General features: G+C 40.1%; 1 protein-coding gene across 1 annotated transcript; it reads right to left on the bottom strand.

Annotated features, from left to right (window-relative positions):
* Window positions 1-2,759: 2,759 nt before the first annotated feature.
* LOC111231521 (mast/stem cell growth factor receptor kita-like) lies at window positions 2,760-27,889 on the bottom strand. The gene is made up of 21 exons (XM_022758639.1): window positions 27,802-27,889; window positions 17,105-17,380; window positions 16,716-17,000; window positions 13,924-14,063; window positions 13,293-13,461; window positions 11,905-12,094; window positions 11,697-11,812; window positions 11,354-11,468; window positions 10,232-10,419; window positions 9,622-9,728; window positions 8,722-8,848; window positions 8,373-8,477; window positions 7,607-7,717; window positions 6,778-6,918; window positions 6,588-6,650; window positions 6,395-6,486; window positions 5,075-5,197; window positions 4,179-4,290; window positions 3,816-3,915; window positions 3,057-3,162; window positions 2,760-2,903 (listed from the first exon to the last, which is right to left on the bottom strand). Exons 1-21 carry the CDS (start codon window positions 27,887-27,889, stop codon window positions 2,760-2,762), a joined length of 2,898 nt encoding a protein of 965 aa, XP_022614360.1.
* Between the last annotated feature and the right edge of the window lie 96 nt (window positions 27,890-27,985).

A 27,985-nucleotide genomic window follows, 5' to 3' on the forward strand; every position in this document is an offset into this window, starting at 1 on the left:
ATCACTTTAAAGGGTAATGTTGAAATGTTAATAGTTTGTGTCACTGATACCCAGCCCAAAGAATGTAAAGGTGTTTTAAAGAGACTAATGGATGTTGTAACTGTTGATTAAGGAGAACCTTTGACAGGGTTTGTGATGAAGGAAAACGAAGGGTGTGAGAGTGAATCGTGTGTTTCACCACAAGAATCCACATTTAGAATCTGAAATACAATCTTATTTACAGGCTTTGCATTGTACAAGAACCTCTGAATGTTTCGCCATTACAAACTTTCTGTTTCTGTTTTTGCAACAATAATGTTCTGACAACATCTGGTTTGGAAAAAAAAAAGAGTTTGAGGTGTAGGATATTTGAAATGGGACGCCACTAACAAGATGGCGCGGCTCCCCTCCACACAGATCACCTTTCCACTACACAATTTGGTTGAAATGAGTCCTAGTTCTAGTATAATACTGTACACATACACAAAGCTAAGAACACCAGTATTCAGTGTAAAATGGTGCTATGCTTACCTGTACTGTATGTATGTATATCCCTTCTTCTGCTCTTGAACTGTGCTCCTTTATCTACCCCAAAGTCAAATGTAATAATAATCAATATTTTGAAGCAAAAATGTTTGCTATTATTATAACCCCCCCTCTCCCCTCTTGGTCAATTTAAAATAAAAACAGTTGCAAATATTATACGTGACATATGTCTGCTGTAATTCTGTTGTTTTGGTCTTATAGCCATGCTAGAGATGTGGCTCTAGGGTGGCAACTTCAGTCCACCACTTCGATCAACTGAAATATTTCAGCTATTGTTGGATGGATTGCATTGAAATTTTGTTTTGAGTTTTTTTGTTTTTTTTGTTTTTTTTGGTTTGAATGAACAGGCTCAACTACTGGATGGATTTCCATTATATTTTGTGCAGATACTCATGTCCAGAATAAGTGTAATAACTTTGCTGATCCCCTGATCTAACAGGCAAAAATGTAATAATTTGTGCCTTGCAAATACCTGCAAAACCAATAACATTCCCATCAGCCTCAGCTGTACTTTGTGACTGGTGCTAATTAAAAAAAATTTACCACACTAACACGTTAAACTAAGATGTCGAACATAGTAAACATACCTGCCAAAATTCAGCATATTAGCATTTAGCTTAAAGCCCCACTGTGCCCAATTAGTCTAATTAGTCTTGTGTCACAGAAACAGGAAAATTACAAAAGGAAATGGACACTTTCCAGGTGTTTCTACCATCACAGGTACTTTATTATTACAAGTCAAGTCAACCAACTGTATCAAAACTGCAAGAACCTCAAAACCAGTGAACATAAGCTCTCTTCTGGCTGTCCTCTCCACAACAACTGTGTCACAACCAAATGCATTCAGTATTAAAAAAAAAAAAAAAAAAAAAATCTAAAGGCACATCTCTATTGTATTTACATTGCATACATGTTTGACATAAATCAAGTAAAAAGAGCACACAATCAGTCCTAAACACCTGACCACAGTGGCTTTGCTAAAGAGACTAAACTAAAGCTATCCCTAAAATACACACAGCAATACACCAGTTAGTTTTTATAAGTCACAGTATTCAAAGCTACAACACACAGGTGGGAATCAGTGTTTCTGTAACTTATGGCTTTGTTTTTTATTATTAGGAGTTATCGCTTGCATGCCACCTTGCTATGGCTCATTTAAGACTTTAGGTCTCTTTTTTTCAAGGCCTGTTAAAACCAGTTTTAAGGTAGGCTTGCGGACAACCTCTGCTTTAGTGACTTTTGCAGTAAATTAAGAATTTTAAAGGAATAGTTTGACATTTAGTGATATACACTTAAGCCCCTTTGAAGCCCCTTTTATGCACCTTCTTGTTGAGCGATAAACAGGTAGATGTCACCTTTATATTGGTTTCTTAAATATGAGACTGTGGCCAGGACACAGTTATCTTAGCTTAGCATACGGTCCACCTATCAGTGAGCTTTAGAGGTGCTGGTAGGCAGATTTTTTTATTGTTGGAAAAAGCCAAACTAGCTGTTTCCTCTGGTTTCCTTTCTTTATGCTAAGCTAACTGCGTGCTCGCTACAGCTCCATACTTAACATGAGACATGAGACTGGTCTCACCTAATTCCCATCAACAAAGCACGTAAGTGTAATTCCCCAAATGTTGTATTGTTTGTTTAAAATGAGAGACAAATCTGACACAAAGACCTCTTGTAGTTTTGTCATCAGGCACAAACTCCGCTTATCCATGCCTCAGTCCAATATCATCTCCCAAGGTCAGGTATTTACTCGTAGTCTCTGTTTTTCCCAAAGCATTTTAAGATGTAATCCAAAGCTGATTGTGAGCCAAAACTCCTCCCGCTGCTGATGTATCTGATGGGTGGCCAGAGCTTGAGTCTGCTTGTATAGATGTGTACCTAAAATACCTACTACAGAGATCAATACGCCAATGGGAAGATTAGATAGAGGCCAATACTGAGAGCCTAGTGCAGGATTGTATATATATACAGTATCTATGTGTGTGTATGTGTCTTTGTGTATGTGTGAGCACTTGAGAGTTAGTTTGAGTGAATGTGTTGTTAGTAGTCTACAGAGTGTATTTGGCTCGTATACTTGTGCAGTAAAAGGAGAGAACGATCAGGGAGGTAGGGGGGTTGTATATTTCCTAGCATTGTGTATGTGCATATAAATATGTGTGTGTGTGTGTGTGTGTGTGTGTGTGTGTGTCTGTGTGTCTGTGTGTGTCTGTGTGTGTATGTATGAGTGTATGAGTGTGTCAGACATAGTCCAGGAAGACATCAGCCGTGCTCTGCAGTAAAGGCTGGGTGGGTGCTGTCGTGCTGCAGACAGAGCTCAGCCTCCGTGATGACGCCCTCTGCTGCTCTGGAGGAATTGGGGCGTTGCTCAGCGTCAGGTAAACCTGAGAAGCAACACACACTCGTGTTTCATGGAAGTTTTAAAAAGCCTGCTGTTTCTTGTTTGTATCTACACTGTCATTAAGGACATAACGCCAAACAATAATCTTAAAAAAGAAAAAAGAAATAACGTGAGTAAATAATCCTTATATACTTACGTTCTTGGTATTTTCAGACAGCAGTAGTTCAGTCCTCTCCACCAGTTTCCTAAAGGAAGGCCTTTTCAAAGGATCGTGGTTCCAGCAGGACAGCATCATGTCGTACCTACAGAGGTGAGGCTGGGTTTAGCTTTGACAGAGGGGGATATGGTGGCTTCTACTAGACACAGACTTTATGCACACAGAGGTGCAGCCAGTATAAAACTAAACAAGGAGTAACAAAGAATTCACTATGTGTCACTACAACATTTTTGTCTTGCTGTACATTTTGTTGCACCGATCTATGTGTGTGTGTGTGTGTGTGTGTGTGTGTGTGTGTAATTTATGTTATTTTGTACACTAATAAAAGAAAAACAAAATCCAACTGATGAACATTGCAAGTAGCCACCAATATAAAAAAGAAATATTTTCAGAAAAGTGTTTTTATTCATTGGCTAGTTCATAGTGTATTCATCATCATAACAAAAGAGACACAGGTTATAATCAGAGCTGCAATAATTAGTCATTAAATCAGAAAATTAGGGGGGAACTGTTTTGATAATTAATGAATTGTTTAAGTCATGAGCTAAAATGCCAAATGTTCACTGGTTTCAGCTACTCCAGTGTGTGTCTGGTTGAACAAAACAACTAACTTGATGATGTTGCCTTTTCTGACATTTATGAATCAATTACTTGAGAGAAAAAATCCGCAGATTAATTGGCAATAAAAATAATGATGGGCCGCATTCTTACTTATAACCCTCAAATAAAAATACTTACATCTCAATGGGAGCAAACTCAGGCCTACTCATCCTGTGGCCCTCTTGAATCATCCTATAAAATGCTGAGCCCACCTGCGTCCCAGGGTACGGGCTGTTACCTGCAACACCAACATACAATATGCATACACTTAAAATAACTGTCATTTTTGTCTTATTTATTTGGAGGAAAAAAAAAAATCATGGATTGTAATGATGATGATTCCTAGAGCTACAGCATGTATTAGATCCACTAAGTGATGTTGTTGCTTGGGAGCATCATCAGCGCCTCTAATAAGGCCCCAGTCAGCTCAAATGGATGATAATAATTGCTCAGACATTATGAAAACAGATGCCCCGGTACAGCTCTAACTGGAAATTTTACCCAGAGAGAAGATTTCCCAGAGCAGGATGCCGTAGGACCACACGTCACTCTCAAAGGTGTAGACACAGTCGAAAATACTCTCGGGAGACATCCACTTGACCGGCAGACGAGCCTGCAGGAGGAAGAGCCATGATTACATGGACAATGTTCCCTTTGTTTTCATTCAGAAATACCATACAGTATGTATCATTAATTAATATCATGTGTTATTAAATTGGTTGTTAACACTTTAAAAAAATCATAAATAAACAATTATGTTATAATATAATTATGTTATATATATATAGAGAGAGATACATAACATTATAAGTTATAACACAGTTTTCATACAAACTAGTTTTTACAACTGATAAAACGGAGTCTTATAGTTACTCATTAATAAATGATGATGGGTTTTATACTTACACTGTGTTATAACTCATTTATAATTGTTTATTTATCATTTATAAAGTGTTATCGACTGAATTAATAACCTAATGATAAACCGTTTATAAATCCTTTATAAGGGTAGTCTTATTGTAAAGTGGTTCCATTTTTTCATTTGGCCTTAAAGAGCAAAGCTTTTCCACAGATGATAAACAACAGTGAGCAGGGGCATTTTCTATTCATTCTTTTCCTCCAATACTCGGATGTATTTCTTACAGCCAAATAATGCATGTAGGACTTTGCATGTACATATTCTGCATATTCTATACTTCTATTTGCTGATAAGGACTGTGAGATGAGGTTGAAAAGAAAGTTAAAGAAACATGAGATTATTTTGACATACACACTGATCACAGGGTCAAGCTCTACTTAAAGTGAATTATTCAAGAGCAGTGGAGAATTTTCCACTTTCAAGGAAGGAAGGAAGGAAGGAGGGAAGGAAGGTCAGAGAGAAAGAGTGACAGACTCACATTGCCCCTGAGGACATAGCTGGCATCAGTGGTGATGTCTCGTGCCAACCCAAAGTCACAAATTTTTGCCACCCTGCCGTGAGTCAGCAAAATGTTTCTGGCTGCAAGATCCCTGTGAATACACTGAACGCACACGCACACGCACGCACACACACACGCACGCAGGCACGCACACACACACACACACACACACACACACACACACACACACACACACACACACACACACACACACACACACACACCACACAAGCAAACACAAACATGGAAATGAGTGCTGACATTGTAACCAGTTTCTGTAGTGAATGAATGACAAACAGTACACACATGCAAATCAGGCGAGTAAAACTTGTATCAAACACAAAAGCCAAGCTGACGACTCTTTATAAAACACAAAATGCACTGAAACAATATGACAAAGAGAAGAGAATAAATAAAGCAGAGACCATGGGCCAGTTATTTTTCAGTATTTTTCATTGGTGGACCAAGTTTTTGCAGGAGCACACACAAACCTACATGTTTTCATCATGTTGTATTTGTTTATTTTCTTTCAATTAATTTAAGAATAGTATTGATTAATAAAACTGTTTTAGTATTATATTTGAGAGCAGATACAGTTTATGTTAATACATATTTGGCAAAAAATGACTCATAAACAAATATATGTTTTGTATTCCCCTTTGAGTCCAGAGAAGCAATTAATATTTCATTCAGTGGCCTCCTTTATTTATGGCTGAAAGAAAAGGTGAATAACAGACTCTGCTTCAGGCTAGAGGCATGGAATTAAACCTGTGTTTGAATTCAGTGGGCACTTCTTTCATTACAATAAAGTAGATTCTAGTATTAATTTGTGTTATTCATCTGGTAAGTTTATTACGCTTCAATTCAGCACTATGCAGTGCATAGTATAACATAGTTATATAGAGTAGTAAAAGTTTTTATGTAAAACATTAAAGTAAACAATTTCAGGGGAACCATCTTAGGGTAATCACAGTCTGGACATAAATAATGCCTAATTTAAAAAAGGAAACAAAAGTGCAGTTAGAGAAAAATCAACCACAGGCAGACAAGTGAGCCAGAGAGTTTTCATTTGAAATTTAAAGTGGCTAAGATTGTGAGAAGGCTGGTTCCATCTATTTGCAGAATAAGATCTACAGTAAATGCAGCTCCACCGTGTTTAGTTCGGGTTAGGGTTAGATTTTACTAGCTGACAATGTACAGCATGTTGGCCCTGAGCCATAATGTGATTTATAAACCAGCAGTAGCATGTCTCTTCTGTGACTGCTCTATAAATATTAACACAGTCAGTAAAAGCCTTACATTCTTGGAAGTAATGTACTCCATTCCTTTGGCCACCTGGTAGGAGAAGCTGAGGAGATCTTCAGCGTCCAGAGACATTTCATCAATATCATCTAGACAAAGATTACATTGTCAGCTTTAGTGCGAGAAACCAGAGACTTTAAACGCACTGTTGCAATGCGTGATGGAAAATACATAGTGAGAGGTTTTCTACCTGACTGTGAAGACCGGTCTTTCTCAGAGGGTCGCATGGGCATATATCCTGTACCAGTCACATCTCGGCTACAAAGGCACACACACACACACACACACACACACACACACACACATGCAAGTATTACATTTTGACATGGTAATAATCAGTTTTTAACAGCAGTTGATATTAAGAAGACACACACATACACACCTTGTTGGCTCAGTTTGGTTCAAGACGTTGCGATAGTAACCATCACCAACTTGGGAATTAAGGAAGGAATTTCTCTTTCTGCGCAGGAAGTTGAGGAGGTCGCCATAGCAACAGTACTCAGTGATCACCAAAATTGGGCCTGGCAGGATGCAGAGATAAAAGAGAAACCTCACTCACTGATTTTGAAATCACATGACAGCATATAACAATGAAAAGGAAACAGAAACTCAAAGCTCTAATGATGAGCCAGAAGAGGAAAAAAACGGACTGACGCGGGGCAGCACTGTGTGTTTAAAGGCTGATCTCAGTAGTTTGAGTTAAAACATGTTGTAGAAATGTGTGTCAATATCTTTAAATTAAGTTTTTAATGCACCGAGACATCACTACAAAAACATCTTAAGTGTTCCGTGTTTCCCAGCGATAACATACTCATGCATACTCGATTGGAATACCATTTAAATGCTGCATTACAATCAATGTTGAGGGCTAGACAGGTAGATAATATTGATCCACTGCACCGAAAATTTGTGACCAGTCAAAGTGCATCACGTCTTCATTTCTGAGCCGCTTCAATACTGACTGTCCAATATCTGATTTTTAATAAAAGGACCATATTGGCTGGGCATAGTAGCAAGTCAGTGCATGATCATGTAAGTGTCTAAGCTTTCAACACAATCATCCAAACAGTACTCATTAACCATGAAAAAAACAGTCAATAAATAAATGACCTAATAAAGCTACAGTGCAAATATAATAGATTGTTAGGTTCCACACTCAAGAAAACCCAGACCAAAGTTAGTTGACCGGTTTGCAGCGGCTCCTCTCACCTCCGATGGTGCAGGCTCCCAGCAGGTTAACAATGTTCACGTGGTTTCCAAGGTAACTGAGAACCTTCAGCTCTGACATCAGCGCCTCCTTCTCCGTGGCATGAGCATTGGCTGAGATGACATCATCGGATCATTTATACACACATCCATTACATCAGTAAACATAACAACACAGCAATGTAGAGTCCATTAAGAGTCCTTGTCCGGATGTATTACTATATAAAACATTATTAGATTGTTAATACTGATGCATCAATGTGTATGAACCATTTTAATATTGTAGCTGGTCAAGGTGGAGCTAGCTTTAGCTACTTTATTTACTGTAAGGTAGTTTTTAGTCCAGTGAGATGATAAATGGCGTAGGAAAGAGGAAAAAACTTTCCAATTTTTGCTCATTAGGTAATCTTCTTTTTTTTTTTTTTAACCTCTTTAACCTCCAAAAATTATTTAATTGAAACTTTAGAAGGGAAATTAGTTTTTGATGGAACTGCCAAAAACTCATAGACATCTTGAACATGACAAAAGGCTCTGAGTACAAACTGCTTTTTTGTAAAAGGTCTGTTCTCTCACAGGTGTACTTCAGGACCCCATGACAAGTACAACAAAGCACACCTCTGACCTCACCTAGCAGTGATGTTGGGCGTTAAGTTACTCTTTAAGTACAGCACTTGAGTAAATATAATAAGTCACTTTCCACAACTGTATACACCCTTACAATAAACTGTATGTTGTTAGAACACACAGACTCAGGGACAGGCAAACTTACGTTTGAGCATCTTAACAGCAACAGTTGTAACGGTATCTGCAGAGCAGAGTCCATACGCTGTGGCCCTCACCACCTTTCCAAAAGCCCCAGAGCCCAGGGTTTTACCTGTAAGAACACACACACACACACACACACACACACACACACACACACACACACACACACACACACACACACAAGCAAACACAAACATGGAAATGAGTGCTGACATTGTAACCAGTTTCTGCAGTGAAAGAATGACAAACAGTACACACATGTAAATGAGGCGAGTAAAACTTGTTTCAATCTGCAAACTGCAGGAATATCACATACACACAGTAAAGCTACACAGCCATGAAAACTGTCTCACCAAAGCGCAGTTTCTGTCGAGGAAACTCCCATTTGGAGTCATACGGCAGCTGGGTGGGGTCAATGTAAATATAGTTGTTGCCATGGATACTCTCGATGACCTTCCACTGAATTTGAAACTTTGGTTTCTGTTGAAGTTTGGAGAGGAGAGAGGACAGTGATTTTTGCAGAGAGAGTGACTGCGGATACGTTTCCTGGGATTGTTTGTTGTATGTGACTACATGTTGGTATAGCTCACATATTTGGCCTTTTCTCATTCTCTTCTATTCAATTTCAGATTACTCAGGGCACTTTAGTTGACAGCCTGTGTCTAGACTTTCCCCTGATGATCCCACTGCGGATTCATAAACTAGTTCTCAAGGAGTCTGACTCATCTGAGTGCGTTAAGAGCAGCATGCTGTAGGGGGCAAATTAATGGCTCGAGGCTTGATCGGGGTGTCAAAAAAAGCCTTTAGCTGCAGCGTGTCTGCGCTCTGAATGGTTGATTGATTCATTTCAGATTCATTAGGACACATTCATATTGATTAAAAGGACGTGTTTCTTCTGCTATCAGCAGAATATGGAATGCAGCACAAAAACTAGTCTGATCTGAACAAGATGTTTCGAACTTTAACAAACTCAACAAGATGGAGGCATGAGTCATTAGTAAAGGAGAGTGGGCCCTTTGCCAAATACTATTGCAGCCATTTATTTTTCCACGATGCAAACTGCATATCAATGTTGCTAGATGAACCTTGATTTGACATTGATGTCTATGGATTTTTAAACTGATTCATGGATTTGAATGGGATGGATGGTAACAGATTTATGTGATTTAGGAGAGATTTATTACTTTCACTGAGATTAAAACAGTCCTTCATTACAGTAATGATACGTATGTATGATATATTTCCCATCTTACCTGCATGTACTTATAGAGCAGCACCAGTAGAATGAGGCTGAGTAAGACGCCAGTAGCCACCATGCCAGTTAGGAGAGGAGTGAAGAGTTTGTGGGGGACAATGCGTTCTGAGAGGAAACACACACAAACAAGCACACAATGAGAAATCACATGGAGCTTTTAAGTATAAACAACATTTTATACACACAAACACACACGTACACCCACACACGCACGCACGCACGCACACACACACACACACACACACACACAAACACACACACACACACACACACACACACACACACTCCCTCCAGAGTTAAGACAGACAGCTGCAGCAGTGGTGTTTGTTTGTGTGACAAGGATTAGCGAGTCTACACCATATAATCCCAGCCTGCATAGTCAGCATACACTAATCTTATTCAATCTGTACCCAGTCACCACACACCTGGCCTGCGAAGACACAGGGTCAATGGGTTTGTGTGTCTTTGTTTATGTTTACTATGTGTGTATACTGATGCAACAATCTTTGTGGTATGGTATGAATGAGATAATATTCACATACGAACCTGTGTGCGCACGCGTGTGTGTGTGTGTGTGTGTGTGTGTTTGTGATTTTACAGTATCGTACCACTGATGAGGAAAAGTGTGTAGGCCTCTTCCCCCTCCGTACTCGCCACACACTCGAGGGTGTGGTAGTGTGCGTGCTCCTTGCTGATGTTCAGTCGGCTCTCCACCTCACTCTTACCAAACGCAGACTCTGTCACCATGGCGACGTCCGGAGTCTCCAATTGGGTGGCATTGGGCAGGTGTGAGCACCTGTTGAGAGGTTATAAAGGTGCTGAAGGTCTTTATTTTCCAACACGTTCCTTTATTTGTTCGATAACGGAGCAAGTTCCTGATTACAGCAGAAAATAACAGGAGACAGAAGGAAGATCCTCCCTCTAATTTTTTTGCTTTTAGTCCTCTCTTGGTGAATTTCTGCTGTTCCTTCCCTTTTTTGTCTTCTCCGTCTCTTCTGTTGTCCAACAATGTCAAAATGCTTTCACTAAGTCTTATCTGGCCAATGGAGTCCCTGGATGCCATTCTTTACATAAAATTATGATCTTGTAATTCTGTCTCTAGACTCTGGGGAAACTGTTCTTCTCCATGCGTTTAATGAAGATGCTTCTCATTGATGTGGTCTAATCGCCAAAGTCTGTTTCTGTTGCTACTATCAATAAATACTATTATTCACGTCCTAATATGATGATGATATCTCTTTATTATATTGCTGTCAGATAATAGCATAGATTATTGAAATTTAAGACACTTATTAAAGATAAATGTGTAAAGGTTGAGAATAGCCATGGTTGCCATTATGTTATTTTATCAGTTACCTTGAGTTAAATGAGTTAAATGTCTCAGGATAACAAAGTTGTTTTTCTTGTGATTACAGGATAATTATCTTGAAAAAAAGATACAAGCTAAAAATCTATTCTCTTCTTACTACTCTCACCAGATCGAAATCTTAGCAATCATTTGTAACCAACTGCTAGTTTTTACATAATTACATAACAACATACGAACCGACTCCTGCTGGTGGAAGAGCAAGACAAAGTATTAAAAGTATTAAAGATATCATATTATATCATGACAATAGCTGTGTATCATCATCTTTTCTATCTTATTCTGATGTAAGTAATCTAAAGATATAAACAAAGCAAAATAAACCCTCTTTTCATAAAAGCAGTGTGATATATTTTCAGCATACCTTGTGTGGGGCAGCTCACACAAATACCAGCTGATTTTAGGTACTGGGTAACCTGCAGCAATGCACCGCACCTGTCCATCAACAGGCCCCTCCTGGGCGATGATAACAGGCTTACCTTGCAGAGACAAAAGAGAGACACTTATCTAACAAGCTTGTATCAAACATACTACATGCTATGGATACTAATGTAAGGTACTTTAGTGTTCATTTTCAAAAACCACAACAGCTGTATTTATATATATACAGCATCAGTTGATTGCATGTGTCATCATTTTCTGATGCTCAAACCTTTGGCAAATTGTGTTCTAACTAAATGCATGTGACAACTGTGAGAGTTACTTACTGTTGACGTACACGTGGAACGAATGATCGACAGATGCATCCTCATGACTGGCTGAGAACTTATAGATCCCGCCTTCTGAGCCGAGAACCCTCACTAGTCTCAGCTCAGTGATGTATCTGATAAGACAAACATACATTTTACAGTCTGTGTGTGCACATGCACGTGCACTTACAGTGAATTCCTTTGACACACTGTAAACTTTCTGTACCTGTATTTGCGGCGGTGGATAGTGATGACGTGCTCTGTGGTGTTGAGGAGCCGCTTGTCATTGTAAGACCAAAACAGGGAGCTGAGTGAAGGATAGGCATCTAATTCTACCCTGAGGCTCAGGCTCTCCCCCTCTTTAACATCTGCCTGGACTGGACCGGGACTTCCTAACATGGTGATGAACCCCTGATCTGGGGAAGAGAAATATGCACAGCTAAAGGAAAAGTGTACTCTAGCTTTCAGTCCATTTCAGTATAAGCAAAGGCAATAGCTAACTACAGTATGTGTCATTAGTTCAGGTTCTATTCAGTACATATTCAGTGTTACATATCCGTTGCCTTGCAGAAGATATTTTATAGATTTACTGTGATTTACCTTCTTGTTTTCCTTCAACAGGTGTAGCCTACTTACATTTTAGTTTCCAACAGTTTCCACAATGCCTTATGAAAATGTGCCTTCCACCCATTTGTAGATATTTATGCAGGTAAGAGCAACAAAATGTTGGAATAAAGAAGTCAGAAATGAAAAAAAATCCTGCAACTGACAAAAAAAATGACAAAATGTCCCCAAGATACTGTTACCGTTATTTATTCAGGGAGGTTTCACTGAGAGCCAAACCGCCCCTTTAGCAAGTATGCCCTATTCACACAATTACACTGGAAGCAGCCCAGTACAACCGCAGTTGGATCTGCTCCATGTGGGTGTCAAGGGCCAGATTCCTCATCAGTTTGTAACATTTACTAACGAAAACCTTCATGATGACAGTTCATGTAAAACTAGACTTGTGAACTTTGCATATTGGGCCTCAACAGCATGACACATATGCAAATCTCACGTCATGTGATGTTACAGTCTGTAAAGAGCAGCCATGGGTGCTCACTCCTTGCTGCTGAGGAAGCAGTTTGTATTAACTCATAAGGTTTATTTTGGAGCATATCGACAGACATGAACAATCAACAAATCAACAACAAATAATCTGAGTATATACAATAAATATACACATCTTATGGTAGATGCAAATTAGAGATCATAACTCAACAAGTCTGGATGTTGTCAGAGCAGCATGCCCAAACATGCAACAGTGCAGCTCTTTGACAGTAGCTGGATCATGACCAAGAGTTTTGGGTGAATCCCACATATTAAGTCATTGTCAGATACAAATGGCTCACTTTCTTAGATATATAATAAAAGAATGTTGATATAATGGTGATTTTGGATGAGAACATGCAGGTTAATGAGAAATCATTATTACACTGTTGATGTAAACATCACAATTTAATTACCTATCTAATTACTTATAAATGACAAAATATAAGGCAAAATAAAACACACACAGACACACACAGACACACAAAGACGTGCACATCATAAACCAACTTTAGCACTCACTGCGGATGTCCAGTTGCAGTGTTGTAGAACTGGTGCCTCTCTCGTTGTGGGCATAGCAGCGGTAGGTGCCTGAGTCTGATTGGTTGACAGCTGCGATCAAGAGCGAGGTGGCTCGCTGATAACCACGTGAGCCAGACAGGATGTGTGAGGCCTGAGATTCCTCAGGATGCTGCGGGACATCAGGGGTCAAAGGTGAGCAGTGCAACGGATGTAATACCAGACAGATCCAGTGTTTTGCATGCATCATGCTTTACTTCAGTTTTTCAAATGAGCTTATGCTTTCCTCCCAGTTGTGTTTTAATGTCCAATGGATTAAACCCCCCAAAAATTAACTCTGTTCTTCAAAATTACGTATTTAGAAGTATTTTACCTAAGAAAAATCCATTCATTGCCTTAAGGGCCAGAAGTCTTAAAACACATGTAATATAACTCACCATGTGTGATATATAATTGTAGAATGAAATATTATTAATAGAAATATTACTACTACTCAGTCTTTTCCATGGTAGCTACAGACCTGAAAAAAAAAAAATCTCACAAAAGAGTTTCACATCTAGTCATTCGGCCACCCAGACACAGACACAGAGGACTGGCAGCCAGTCTTGCCAGTCGATCTCTACATCAATCTCACCGCTGTTGAAGGGACGTCCCACTTGAGACTGAAGTCTGGGTTGACATTGGTGGAGCTACAGGTAAGCTCAAACCGCTCTCCTTTCCTCAAGATGACGGTGTCTTTCTGGGACAGTGTGATCACTGGGGGCACCACTGGAACTGGATCAAGAAATGGAAATGTGACATCATCATAACTGTTGAACTTGGTAAGCCCATCTAAACCAGCACACTCATAAAAACGCTTCCATCTTGCTCTTACTATATTTGCTTCCAAGGCATTTGCTCTTGAAAAAGGCCACAGGGACACTTGGGTCATGTAGGTCATGACCTTTGCACTTCTCACGGATTGTTATTTATGAGACTGAAACTATTTTATTGTGTTGTATAGTATTCCTATAATCATTGTATATCACTTTGGATAAAAGTGTGTAGTAAATGTCTTTAATCAAAATGCTGCTGAAACTGAATTTGAAAGCGTAAGAAATAAATACTCTATTTGTATGCTATCATAAAATACCCTCAAAAATGTGTGACTTCTGTGTCTTTAATGGCAGGGTATGCAGTAGTGCACAAACACACACTAATGCACATTTATATTCACACGGCAGTGCACACAAGTACAGTGCTTGCATATGTAGACACTTATACGTACACAAATTGCATGATTAATTCCCACCAATAAATCCCCACTGACGTCACTTCAGTGGCTGTGTTTGACGAAGGCTGCGGTAATTCTATTTACCCCAAACACGGCCTTCATGCACCGTTACCAAGCTTTGTTCAGTATGGGACTCTAATCCCTCTGCTCCTCCCTCCCTTACATCTCTTTTCTCCGTCCCTCTCTCCATCAGTCAAGAGGACACTACGCCACGACTCCTCCCAGCCTGCCTGTTCGCTGTCTTCCCACTGCAGACCAGACTGAAAATACTGATGCAGTGCAGGGACAAACAGAAACATAATCAGTCTCCACTGACGTCTACTTAAACTGCTTTTATGGTACATTTCACTTCAATATACCTCTAGAGAAAAAGCTATGACCTGAACCTCTTCCAACTTCTGCAATGTAAATTGCTGATAGTTTGATTGCTGTCTGCTGGCTGCCATGATGATAATGATGTCTGATACATTACGGCCTCTAATGTAGACTTTTAGCTCTGCTAGTGGCTCTAGGGATGGCGATATCAGTCCGTCTGTAGGTCAGTCAGTCCAGCTCTTGAAATATCTCAACAACTATTTTCTGGAGGACCATGAAACTTTGTACAGACATTCATGGTGCTCAGAGGATGAATCCTCCAATTTTTGTATTACCTCTGGTGCCACCAGAAGGTCAAAATTTGGTTTATGACTTAATACCTGCAAAGCTAACAATATTTAAGTGGTTTCCTCTTTTAAAGGTCCCATGTTATATAAAGTGAGATTTCCATGTCTTTTTTGATTATAAAGCAGGTCTAGGTTCTATATTAATACTGTAAAAGTTTCAAACCGCTCAGTCCACACGGAAATACAGTTAGTCCGTTTTCTGAGACTGTGCCTTAAAATGAGCTGTCAGGATTTCCATAACCTTGTGATGTCACAACAAAGCAGTCACCACTCTCAGCCATGCCCCAAGCCCAGCCCACCTGGACTCACCACCTGAAATCTGCTATAATTTAATTTGATCACTCAGAAAGCAGTCAACCAGTCAACCAACCGACCGACCTGCTGTTACTAGAGTTCCAGTGAGAAGCCTGAGAGAGGACGAATATATCTCCTTATGGATATGAAAACTTCAAAACACGGGAAAGGTGAAATATGGAACCTTTGTACACCTTGGTGTTTGAAATGATGATTCTCTTTCTTATAAACTTCATCCCAAAAACCCTGTCAAAAAACTTGGACTGACACTTTATTTTATTTTGGAAACAAACATTGTTTTTCCTTTAATGCAAGAAAACGGTTGGTATCTCCTACATCTTTACCACTGACTGATAATCTGTAGACATGGTTTATCACAGTCCCTCAACATTTTTCACTGTGTGGACTCACAACTGTAGGTTGTATTCTTTGGTTGGATGGCTGTTTCTTGCTTAACTCACTGGCTGGCTTTTGTTTACAGAGCAATTTTAACGTCACTCCCGCCCTTCTTGTGGGTCTTTATGAATCCTGTTTGTATTTAACAGTATGATCTGAGATCTCAGGACTCTTTCCTATTCAATGTCCCACAAGAATGAACTTGGGTAAAGGGCATTCAACTTTATACCTGCTAAACAACATTGAAAAAAACATCTGCAAACCTACTTCCCATATTATTTTTCATTGCTCCAAACATAAGCAAGTTCTCCATTAATCATGATATTTACACCCCCACCTGACCGACACGCTGCCCACCAACTACCTTTGTTTTAAACAAGCAGTCGCAAGGTTATGAACAATTTTACTCTTTACTTAACTGTTTTTCATTTACATTACGGTTCCCAAAGCATTAGCAAAGGCTTTACTTTCCCCTGAATAATCACTCAGAGCTAATAGCTGCTTTTAGGCTGAAAAACAAGACTATCCACTGTGACTTCACACTGACCTTGCATATACTGCATACAGACCTTACTGGAAAGATGACTGAAGCCTTTCCGTTGCGTATTCCAGCTGCACATACAGCATTCAATCTAGCCCTCGTCTTCCCTGTTTAGCTTGATTATCTCCCAGATGATAAATCTAGTAAAGCTATGCCACACAGAGAGCCACTAAACAGTGGTACAAATTCAGCAACATGAGTAATAGTTTGGAAAACAAAAATGTTACAAATCGCCCTTGTCCATCATATCTCTTGCTTACCAAGTCGTACATCCACAGTGTATTGGGTAGACGTGACTTTGAGTCCACCAAGCTGCCCCACACATACGTAACAGCCCTCATATTCCTTTCTCACGTTGCTGATGATGATGCCTCGCTGGAGGTTGCTGTGGTAACTCATACTGAAGGGCAAAGGTCGTCCATCACAGGTCTCCAAAGCCAGGAGAGTGACCTCAGGGTCGGTCACAAGACAGGGGATGGTGCAGTTCTCACCTGCACGCACCAGAATGACGTTCACCATGGTGCGCTGGAAGGCATTCTGGGGATCTGAGGAGATGAAAGAGAGAGGGAGATTTGCATTAACAGATGTTATTTGATGGACACACGTGCATTCACAAGCCGCCCCTCCCTCATCATGACCAACAACCTACCTTTCACATAAACGTAGATGGAGCTGTGCTCCAGTGTGCTGTTGTTGACACACACATAACGACCCATGTGTAAGGCCTGCACTGATGGCACCTTGACATAAGCCACTCCACCCTCTTCCACTTCTCCCTCCAGCCTGCGAGCCCTCTCCCGCTGCCACCTCAAGCTGGATGGGGTCCCAGGTGTTGTGGCATTGTCGTGGCAACGCAGCTCCAGCTTCCCCCTCTTGGGAACCACTATGTGAGGCCCACTGGGTGAGATGACTGGATCGCACCACACTGGAACAGAGCATATGGTTGATTATGGTGGGGCTGGGTGCTATTTCCGAAGGCTGTGATGGGTTAAGTTTAGGTAAAGTTCCAGAAGGATAAATCAGTGAACAGAGCAAAAGAGTTGAGTAGTGGAGCTGATTAGACTTTAGTTTGATCTATAAAATGTCAAAATTTACTAAACGCCCAAGATGATGCAATCCTTTTTTAAGCCAACTAATGCTCCGAGGGATATTAACAAGACAAAGAAAAAGCAGCAAAGCCTCACAATAGAGAAGCTGTAACAAAACAGTGTTTGGTATTTATGGTTAAAAAACAACTTACACGATTAATGAACTATCAAAGTTTATTTGAAGATTTCAAATTGCACATTACTTTTCTTTCAAACAACTGATCGATTAATCGACTAATCACTTCAGTTCTACAGAGCATAGGGTAAAACAGAATAGAGTGCCTAATGTTATGGTTAAATAGGATGGTATGATTGGCACAGAGCCCCTTAAGACAGAGTGCTATCTAACCACCATGGCGCAATTGAACAATCAATAATTATGAGCTGTCTACCCGCTGAGTAATCATGCATTAAAGGCCCATAAATCCACTCCCTTAAGATGAGTAAACTAAACTAACACTTTCATTTCAGTTTAACCCCCATCAGACAACCCCCTACCAAGTTTTTTTTTTCTTTCCTTTTTTTTTTTTTTTTTGCAGTTTTCCACATGATAGGCGCCATTTCAAGAACAGGATCTTCATGTGACTGTTGTGCCTTCAGGCCTGGCAAAGCTGAGAAAGCAGGGGAGAGAACCATGTGGATGCCCCTCTAAAATACCATTGCCTGTGTTTGTGTAGGCTGTAAGCGAATGTTTCATAGCTAATATCTGTAACAATTTCTGTTTTGCAGTCATGGGTATAGGTTTCATTTGAACATTGAGAAGACTCATTAAGCAGGTGGCCTTGGGTTCTGTCATTCCCTGCATTATGGTGAATTTTTATGCAAAAAATGTGTCTTTTTCTGCATCAATTTATGGTGTAAATGTCTTTGTTATGTAAAAGACACCAAAAAAATTCAGGCACCAGGTGACAATTCAAAAAATACTGGAGTAGCTTGTCTGCTGCTATCTTAGCTAGCCAGCAGGCTTTCATAGGTAGGCAACATTACCTTCAGATTAGTTAACAAACTAACAAACAATTAAAAAAGTAAACTCGAAAGTCATTATCTAGTGGTTCACAACTTGCTTGGTTTTGAGACTTTTTGAGGAAAATGTCCTAATATTGGACCTCCTCCTCTTCCTCCTTTTCCCTTCTGGCTATCAACCTGCCTGTGTGTGCATGGCGCCAGAGGAGAGGAGGAGACACTGTTCCACTGCTGACTGAGATCACAGCACTGTATATATGTGTGTGTGTGTGTGTGTGTGTGTGTGTGTGTGTGTGTGTGTGTGTGTGTGTGTGTTCTAAGTATTACTCATGTTGTTTACATGTTTACACAGTCACATCCTGGGGACTTGTCTTCCCTTTGGGGACGAAACACAAGTCCCAATAACATGAATGGGTTTGAAGGTGAAGACATGTTTTAATGGTAGGGTAAGTATTAGGATTACTCAAGGACTGTAGTAGCTTTGGTTAAGGTTAGAGTAAGTCTGCACTAATGAAGGTAAGTCAGTGTCCTCTGGAGTCATGGAGACACTGCTGCATGTCATTGTGTGCGTGCGTGCGTGCGTGCGTGCGTGTGTGTGTGTGGCAGGGATAATTATGTTTGCAAAAGATTCAGTGCTTGTATGAGCTCACAATTCATAGTCATATATTAGGGGTAAAAAAAAAAAAGACCCAGTGCTGTCGACAAAAGACCCGCCCCTGTCATTGTTGCATCTGTAGCATTGGAGGGTCCAAATGCACATGTTCTAAACATTGACGGAAATGTATCCCCTGCATCCCCTCCACCTACACAAGTCTACACTTATGTTTGCAATTGATTCTGAGTGTCATCTGAGTAAGAAAAAGGTTGCACACAAAACCTGACGCTGTTATGACTAAACAAAAAGCTTTCATCATAACAGTCAGAGCTGTTAGATGTCAGAGTGCTGCACGGCTGCAGGGCGTGTTGGTGTTTAAAGATGTGCCTCTTCTTTGTTCCTTCTGCTGGCGAGCTAAGGCGCACAACCTAATCCCTTTTATTTTGGTGGGATAAATAATTGATGGTCCCACACACACACACACACACACACACACACACACACACACACACACACACACACACACACACACACACACACACACACACACACACACACACCTGTTGCCTGCCAAGGAGAGGGCAAACCAAAGGCATCTCCCACCGTACCTCGAAACACAGTTATGCAAATGAGCCCTGATATGATCTGTAAACTTGAGCTGTCAGGTTGAGCGGACTGCACCGTTACACACCACTTCACCACGTTCCCACAAACTGCGTGGAGTCTGTATTTATATGCTCCTCAGTAGAAACATGAAGCTGTGAGAAGCTGCACTAAACATGCGCAAAGATACGAGCTGTTTTTCTCGGCTGTTTTCCACCACAATTTTGCTCTAATTAATGGCGGAAAGACTTTAAATAGTGTCACTGGAAAAACATGGGAGTATAGGCTAATTTGGAGACATGACAACAACTCCTGTCATCTAAAAACACAGACTCCAACACAAAAGCGACAAAATGTTGAAATATACGGTAGATTTTGTAATAATAACACAGGTGATAAACACACACACAATACTACAATCATAATAAACTCTTACTAAAGGCATGGCCTGCTTTCATGGATCTAAGAATATGATAGCAGTAAAATACAACAATATGAAACTGTTGTGAGGTAGAGATAAAGTCATTATTGAGAACACGGACACACCACGAGTCACTTAGAGCAATGCTGGAGCAACATCACAATGATTTCTGAAAGGTTGGAGTGCTTTTCTTACCTGTTAGTGACCCCAAAAGAAAATGTGAGGCAAAAACAACCCAGTGGCACCTCATGATTAGGCGGTTTCGAAGCCTTTTACACTGCTCCATGCGTTTCAACTGCAAGAATAATCATCCTGTGTTTTACCAAAAAAAAAAAAATAACAAAAAAAAAATACACCGGACCCCAAGATCCCATCCACCGCAATAACACAGAACAGGTCCCGCCACCGTGATGACCGCACAGCACAATGATCATTTGCACTGCGACTCCCCCTGATGGAGTTCACTGGAGCTTAAAGACACAGTGCAGCGCCTCTCCTCTCTGCCCTGGATCCCTGCCACTCCTTTCTGCCCCGCATTGGCTGGAGACTGGCCAAGAGGATGAGTCGGTCATTACCGGGAAAAACACGGCTCTTCTCAAGCAACCCTCACCGTTTCTTACGCAGTCATTGCGATGGGGAGGACGGGACTCATCCAATATTGAAAGTGCTGATTGACAAAACAAGACAAGATTGGCTGATCTGTCCAGTAAGATCACTGTAAATAGACTTTTTTTTTTAAATCACAAACACTATGATAAAGTATTTTTTATGGCAACTGACAGCCTCTTCTCACACTTCTCACACGCGGTCCTGTTGTGATGATGGCAGCTCACACTTGGCAGGAGTTTCCCTGCAGAAGCTCATTCAGTTTGTGATGCACTCCATAGTCTCAAGTTTCTCAGCTCTAATCAGCATCATCTATAGTGGTCTCACTTTTCCCAGATTTAATCACGTTTATATCCTATAGGAGTCAGTTAAACAGCCATACTGTGGTGGTGATGTGCACAGCAAGCTTTTTCTCAAGCAGCATTTGATATAACCACATTTTGTCCCCACTCCACTCCAACAATCACAATCAAGTCTGTCTTGAAATAATAGTCATATGCAGATAGAAACAGGTTTTGCTTGCTGTAATCATTCCTCCTGTTCATACTGGCTGTTAAAATGTCCCTTCCTGCAGGACTTTCTCGTGATAGGAGACAAAATAAGGTATTTCATATTAAAAAAGACTATTCACTTTGGAAGCCTTATATTAGCCTCAGCTAAACATTTGAACACGAATTGAAAGCTGAGGATTTTGTGCCCCTTCACCTCAACCGGAGTTCTGTTTCAATTCAGACTTCAACATATTCACGTCTTGACCTGGACAGTGTAGCCAAGTTCTTCACAGAAAGTGGGCATTTTAAAAAGTAGATTAAAAACAAAAACACTTACACCCACTGATTTTGTTTTAGTGCTCTCAAATTTATCATAGAGAAGCAAGTCAGACAACTCTTCACCAACATGCCTTATTATGGCGCCCCCAAAATTTCTTTCTTCTTGCACATCAAAAGTCTAAATGAGAGTTAAATCAATTTAAAACCCAGAACTCTGCAAAATGAAAAAGGAAATCCGGGAATTCCTGCACAATGTCACTCACTTGCACGCTCTTTATTTGGTCCCTTGCAATTACTATTCTTTTGGCTTTCAGACCTTCATTAGGTAAGAAGGTCTACCAACTAAAACAATGTAATTAAATAAAATTATTTCTGGGTTCCTCTTTGTCATAAAAAGCAGCCTAATGAGGGCCAAATGAAGCTGCACTGTGGGGCTATCTTTAAATACTTGAATTTTTACCAAAAAACAATTAACAGAGTAACCTAAAAATAATCTTTGGTTGACTTTTAAATCAATTTTGATGCTTTAATTTGCCATTTAAGACACTTAATTTGCTTTCAGCCTTGGCCAGCTCCGCATGTTTGAATGTAGGTGTGTGTTTGCACAGCTACAGTTATGTGCGTTGGTTTTGTGTCTGTTTTATCTCTTGGTCTGTGTGTGTGTGTGTGTGTGTGTGTGTGTGTGTGTGTGTGTGTGTGTGTGTGTGTGTGTGTGTGTGTGTGTGTGTTTCTGTAGCTCCAGAGAAAAATGTAATAGTACACTGGGATCGTTGTGTTTTGTTTTTTTTTTTCACACACATGATTAATCTCTCACTGCAACGCCCTACAGCTGTTTATGCCTTTCTCGGCACATGATGGCAGGATGAGGCTAAACAAACTAGAACAGAGGCAGAACATCACATTTATTGATTTTTTTTTCAACTTTATCCGTTAAATATCAGCAGGAAAGAGGAATAACTGTAAGGGAAAGCCATTCAGACTGGTGCTCATCTTTAGAAGAAGGTTTTCAGTTTTCTTCCTTATGCAAAGAGGACCAACTTCCTGCTTTTTAAATAAAGATAAATGGAACCACAATTCAGGGAGATATATCCTGTCAGGTTGGTCACTATAAAACAACCGCAATAACCACGAGTTTCCAGGGAAATTCTGAGAAAGAGTAGACTGAAGTTGGGATTATTCTTAAATAATCTGAAATATGCACTCATCGTGGGGGGGTGGGGGGGTGGGGGTTGGGGTTGACTGAGAAGCCCGCACAGAGACAGGGCAGCAGCAGCCTAACCATGTGCTTGAGAAAAATGTTTTTGCAGAACCCTCTGATGCCTCAGAGGAGTATTTCATATTATTCACTACAAAAAAGTATTGTTGTTTCTCACACAAAATTGAGTTGACTTCAAAATGTGGTCACACATCTGACATAAAAGCAAATAAGGACATGCAGCGCTCGACCCAAAAAGTACAGTTCTGGTCTGGGTCACAATTAACACATTTTGTTAATTAGTGACCTTTAGAGGTGCTGGAAGCTGGGTTTTATCATCTGCAGATTAGACACAGACATGAGAGGGGTAACAACCTTGACATCCAACTCAGCAAGAGTATTTCCCAAAATGTCTGACCAAAGTTTTTCTTTACTGACAGATGAACCAAACTTTTCACCTTCACCACCCAGTCAGAGTTGGACACCTTCTGTTAAATATTCTGCATTCAGACAAAGGAAACCTGCACCTCAGGGTGTCAAAGTACTATACACCTGTTCACCAGCCCACAGTCCAGCTGCCCATATGCTCTATGAAGATGTCACTATGTCTGTTTGTGTGTGAGTGTGCATCAGGATCATCCATATGTCTACTTTCCACTGAGTTCACATGTCATTTGAGCAGTTTATATGCCTTTCCCTATTTCATTATTCATCACTGAGGTGAGCGTCTATAGCAGATCTGGGCTGACTCACTGTGACTTGATGTGTGTGTGTGTGTGTGTGTGTGTGTGTGTGGACCCACAGCATGACTAACTCAGTGCTTTTAGACAGATGAGGATAGCAGTCTCACAGAGGGCAGCGGAGGTTTTATACAAGAAAAATAGCCACTTAGATTAGATTACGTAATGAAAAACATTCCCCCCTCCCTCTCTCTCTCCCTCTCTCTCTCTCTCTCTCTCTCTCCCTCTCTCCCTCTCTCTCTTTCTCTCTCTCATTCTCTTTCACCTTCCCCTTTCCCCCTCCCGCCACTCTTTCTCTGTCCTCCTTTACAGTGACGCACACACACACACACACACACACACACACACACATCCTTACTCAATCACCTACAAATGGAGCTATCTTCACACCCTCGGGCACGTCCGTACACTTTGTTTGCCTCTAAGCACAAAACCTCACTGATAGAAAAACACACACACACACACAGACACACAGACACACACACACACACACACACACACACACACACACACACAAACACACACATGGACACACATTTCATCTGAAAGCATACCTCACTGTTTCTCCTTTCACTGATTGGCCAAATGCTCAGCATAACCTCTTTTCTCCTGATGCAATCCAACACTTCTCTCTCTCTGCTGACTGGACGTTATAAACCTGATATCTGTGTCCATTTGTCTTTCCTCTCCTTTAATACAGTCAGTGCAGTGGAGGGTTTTTTATACCCACTCTGTGTGGTTGTTAAGTGTCCATCCATGGTTCAGTTGTGGTGTTTCTCATATCAATTATGACCCATTGAACAAATTGGACTAAGAGCTGGGTTAGAGAGAGAAAAAAACACTTCCTCAGATCCTCATGGTAAGGCCTTGGATTCACTTTGATGGAATTTACTTTGACTGAATCCAGTATTGCGGGATTGTACCTCAGGTCATTTTCCTTATTTGCAACCTGAAAGGAATAGTTCCACAATTTGGGAAATATGCTTATCTGCTTTCTGGCGGAGAGTTACATGGAAGACTGGTACCAGTCTTGTGTATGTTTGTTTTTGTAATCTGTTCAAAAACCAAAGTACAAACATGACAGTTTGCTGTTTTTGGGCAGTTATGTGCCGCACCATTTCTTGGCCAGGCATTGTAACTTCCTGGAGTCTCCGCTGGTTGCCTAGCAACTGTTCAGAGCCAAGAAGTAGTCCGGCAAATAACACCCTATAAAACCATGTCTTTTTTACACTTTGGTTTTTGTAGCGATTAAATAAATGAGATAAAACATGTTCTTTTGTGAGATTTAGAGGTGCTGGTGGGCTGTTTGAAGTCTTTATGCTAAGCTAAGCTAACCAGCTACTGGCTATAGCTTCATATTTAACAGACACACGAGAGTTGTACAAATCTCCTCATCTACCTCTTCACCAGAAATCTACCAAGCATATCCCTAAAATGTCTAAAGCTTTTGCCTCAAACATGCGTTTGATTGAGTGTGTGTGTGTGTGTGTGTGTGTGTGTGCTTGTCTACTCTGTGCTTTGTATTGTTTGTTATTGTTTTGTTGTATGCTGTAAAGCGCATTGTGTCTGCCTTGTGCATGAAATGCGCTCTATAAATAAAGTTTGAATTGAATTGAATTGAATTATCAAATTGGGAAAATTCTATGTTAGTTGTGTGAACTATTTTGCAGTGAAGTTCTGGTGCAAAACGTCAGAGAAAGGTCAATAATTTTTTAATTGCAAATCTTACTTGTACATCAGCAGAAAAACCGCAGTTTCTCTATGCACATTTTCAACAATTATCCCATATATCTGAGGCTTTATCTTAAAATAAACATGTTTATTTTCACAACAGATGGATCTTTGTCCTGCAAAACAATGAAGCAGAGACTGCCATGTTAAACTGTCATGTATGGCATCACACTCTTGAGATAACCATATGTTTGATCCAAAGAGATGATGTGGATTGAAAATGTGCCAAGGCACATACAGTATCTGAGTAAGCTAATATCAGCGTGTGTAATTACTGATAGCCCAATGATCGCCCTCTGTCTGGATAAACCTGATTAGCATCGACTAGGCTGTAAGCTGCCTTAATCCACCGTAAGGAGAGAGGGATGGACGCAGGGATGGAGGGAGGGAGCCAACAACAGGCAGAGACAGACAGGATGATACAGAGGGTGAAGAGGAAAGGAATGAGAAGGGAGGGACGGGGGAAAGAGAAGCAGCAAAATACGTCAGAGCAGGTCACGGCCTGAGGGAGAACCAGAGGAACAGCACATGAAACTGAGCTTAACTCCTTCCAAAGCTGACTCCTCTTCTGATTTTGATTTTATTATCTTTTTTTGTATGGTCTTTTTCAACAGAAGAGCAGAAAAGAGGGGATGGGAATGTGATTAGGTTAAAAGGTCGGCTGAAAGACAGAAAGGAGTAACAGAGATTGAAAGAGAGATGGGGTTGAGGGAGACAGAGTGAATGAAATAAATGTGATTCCCATGATCAGTTTAACTGAGAGACCATTAGCATCCCTCTGTGTGTGTGTGTTTAAGTGTGTGTAACTGTGAACATACAGAGTTCCACACAAAAGCTCACACATATGATGTGATAGACAGATACTTATGATATGAACCCTGGTGTGGTACAAAAATCAATGGACTCACAAGTATAATATTACGACACACACTCTCTCTCTCTCCCTCTCTCTGTGAGCATTTACATGTTTACCAATTAATCTAATCTCAGCATCAGATACACCAATTTATGTGTGAATGTTGTCCATGCTTCTGTATAATGACCACAGTAAAGAACTGATGTAGCTAAAGAGGTGGTGAACGGAGAGAATGAGAGAATCCACACATTTCCTTGTCATTTACTGACAAAGCTAAAGTGGCCCCACTTAACTGGTCAAATGCCATAAATGCATTAACAATCCTCTTTGCATTAACAGGCAACTTCTTGTGCAAACAGAACCACAGCAGCAATCACAAGACTCAGTTCACTGATGATGAGTCTGCAACTACTCTTTATATCAGACACTTACAAGACGATGGACAGAGGTGTAACCAAATAGATCTAAGTACAGGAATTCAGCTGAAATTTGAGGTATTTGTACGTTACTTGAGTAACTACATGTGATGTTACTTAATACGTCTACTCTACATTTCAGAGGGAAATACTGCACATCATACTCCACTACATTTGATGACAATTTAAGTTATTGGTTATATGTCAGATCGTGATTATTAGTACAAAGAGTAATCAGCAAATAAATTATAATGTATTATTGTAAATTAAGGTTTATAAAGTAGTTAGCCCAACCTTCACTAGCTGCATCATACATAAATGAGGTTAATGCTTGGATAAGTGAAATTTTAGCCACTTTCCAAGATATGGCAAACTATGCTGCTGGAAAATATGATGGCTTTATTCAAAAACTGATGGAAAGTAAAGTCCATAGAGTAAATTGAGAATCAGTTAGGTAGGTAGGTAGGTAGGTAGGTATTAAATGGATTGACTCCAAGCTCCAAGATCATAAGCTGATACATGCAAGAGTGCACACTGAGGTCAGAAAAAAAAACTCTCCTCATAGCTCCTAAGTCAAGGTTTGAAACCAAGGAAAGATGCATTTACCATCATGGCACCTATATGATCTACTGGTCACAATCAACCCCGCTACTTCTATTTTCTTTTAAGATACAGCTAAACACATACATTAGTGATTGTTTGGATTGGATTTTAATATGGATTTCTATTAAGTAGGCTATTATCTTATTTACTCTTGTTTCACTTTGTGTTATTTCATTAGTGTATGTAATGTGCTCTGTGCTTTATATAACTGTATTATAACTACAGTATGGACGCATTAATGTTGCAGCTGGCGAACATGCTGATTGTAACAACTTTATATACTGCTTGGTAGCTTAATCTATACTAAAACAGCACAATTTATAAGGTGGTTATATTTTACATTACAAATAGACAAACAAATAGACAAATCAGATCTGGTCAGATAAATGCAGGGGTGTGAAAAGCACAATATTTGCCTCCAAAGTGTAGAGGAGTAGAAGTAATAATAATATGTAATAAAAAATGGAAATACTGAGGTAAATATACATGTACTTCAAAGTTGTAGCCTACTTTAGCACAGTAGATCTACTCGAGTAAATATACCTAATTACCCCACCATTACAAACGTATAGTATGTAGACAATCACAGTTTGTACCACTGGAGCAGTTCAGGTACAAGAGAGACTGTTTATTTCCTTGTAAATCCAGTGAGTGTTAAGTCCTGTAACTTTGCACTTCTGTAACTCGCTGTGTTATATTTAATAATTTAGCATTACTGCATATTTCTACACTTTATGGCCAAAAATATGTGGACACTACCGTGTTCATAATATTGTATATCGAGCAGCCCAGCCCATTGCTTGAACTCCTTCCACCATTCCCTATCCTTGTTGCCGAGCACCTGCATCTGGGGCCATCAATTTGTCTATCATGTACTTTGCCACACTACATAACATGCCCACGATTAAAAAAAAAAAAAGATAAATAAGAAACAATCATAATT

This window comes from Seriola dumerili, unplaced genomic scaffold (assembly GCF_002260705.1).
Source record: "Seriola dumerili isolate Sdu_G_001 unplaced genomic scaffold, Sdu_1.0 BDQW01000302.1, whole genome shotgun sequence".
Lineage (NCBI taxonomy): Eukaryota > Metazoa > Chordata > Actinopteri > Carangiformes > Carangidae > Seriola > Seriola dumerili.

What these genes read in the sequence shown, in the direction of transcription:
- LOC111231521 (XM_022758639.1), bottom strand. Translation starts at nt 27,889, where the DNA reads ATGCAGGTGCTCGGCAACAAGGATAGGGAATGGTGGAAGGAGTTCAAG. An exon ending in CATCTACGTTTATGTGAAAG is followed by an intron (nt 17,001 to 17,104) that starts GTAGGTTGTTGG and finishes TCATCTCCTCAG; the next exon opens with ATCCCCAGAATGCCTTCCAG. An exon ending in GGGAGCCTGCACCATCGGAG is followed by an intron (nt 6,919 to 7,606) that starts GTGAGAGGAGCC and finishes GCATCCTGCCAG; the next exon opens with GCCCAATTTTGGTGATCACT.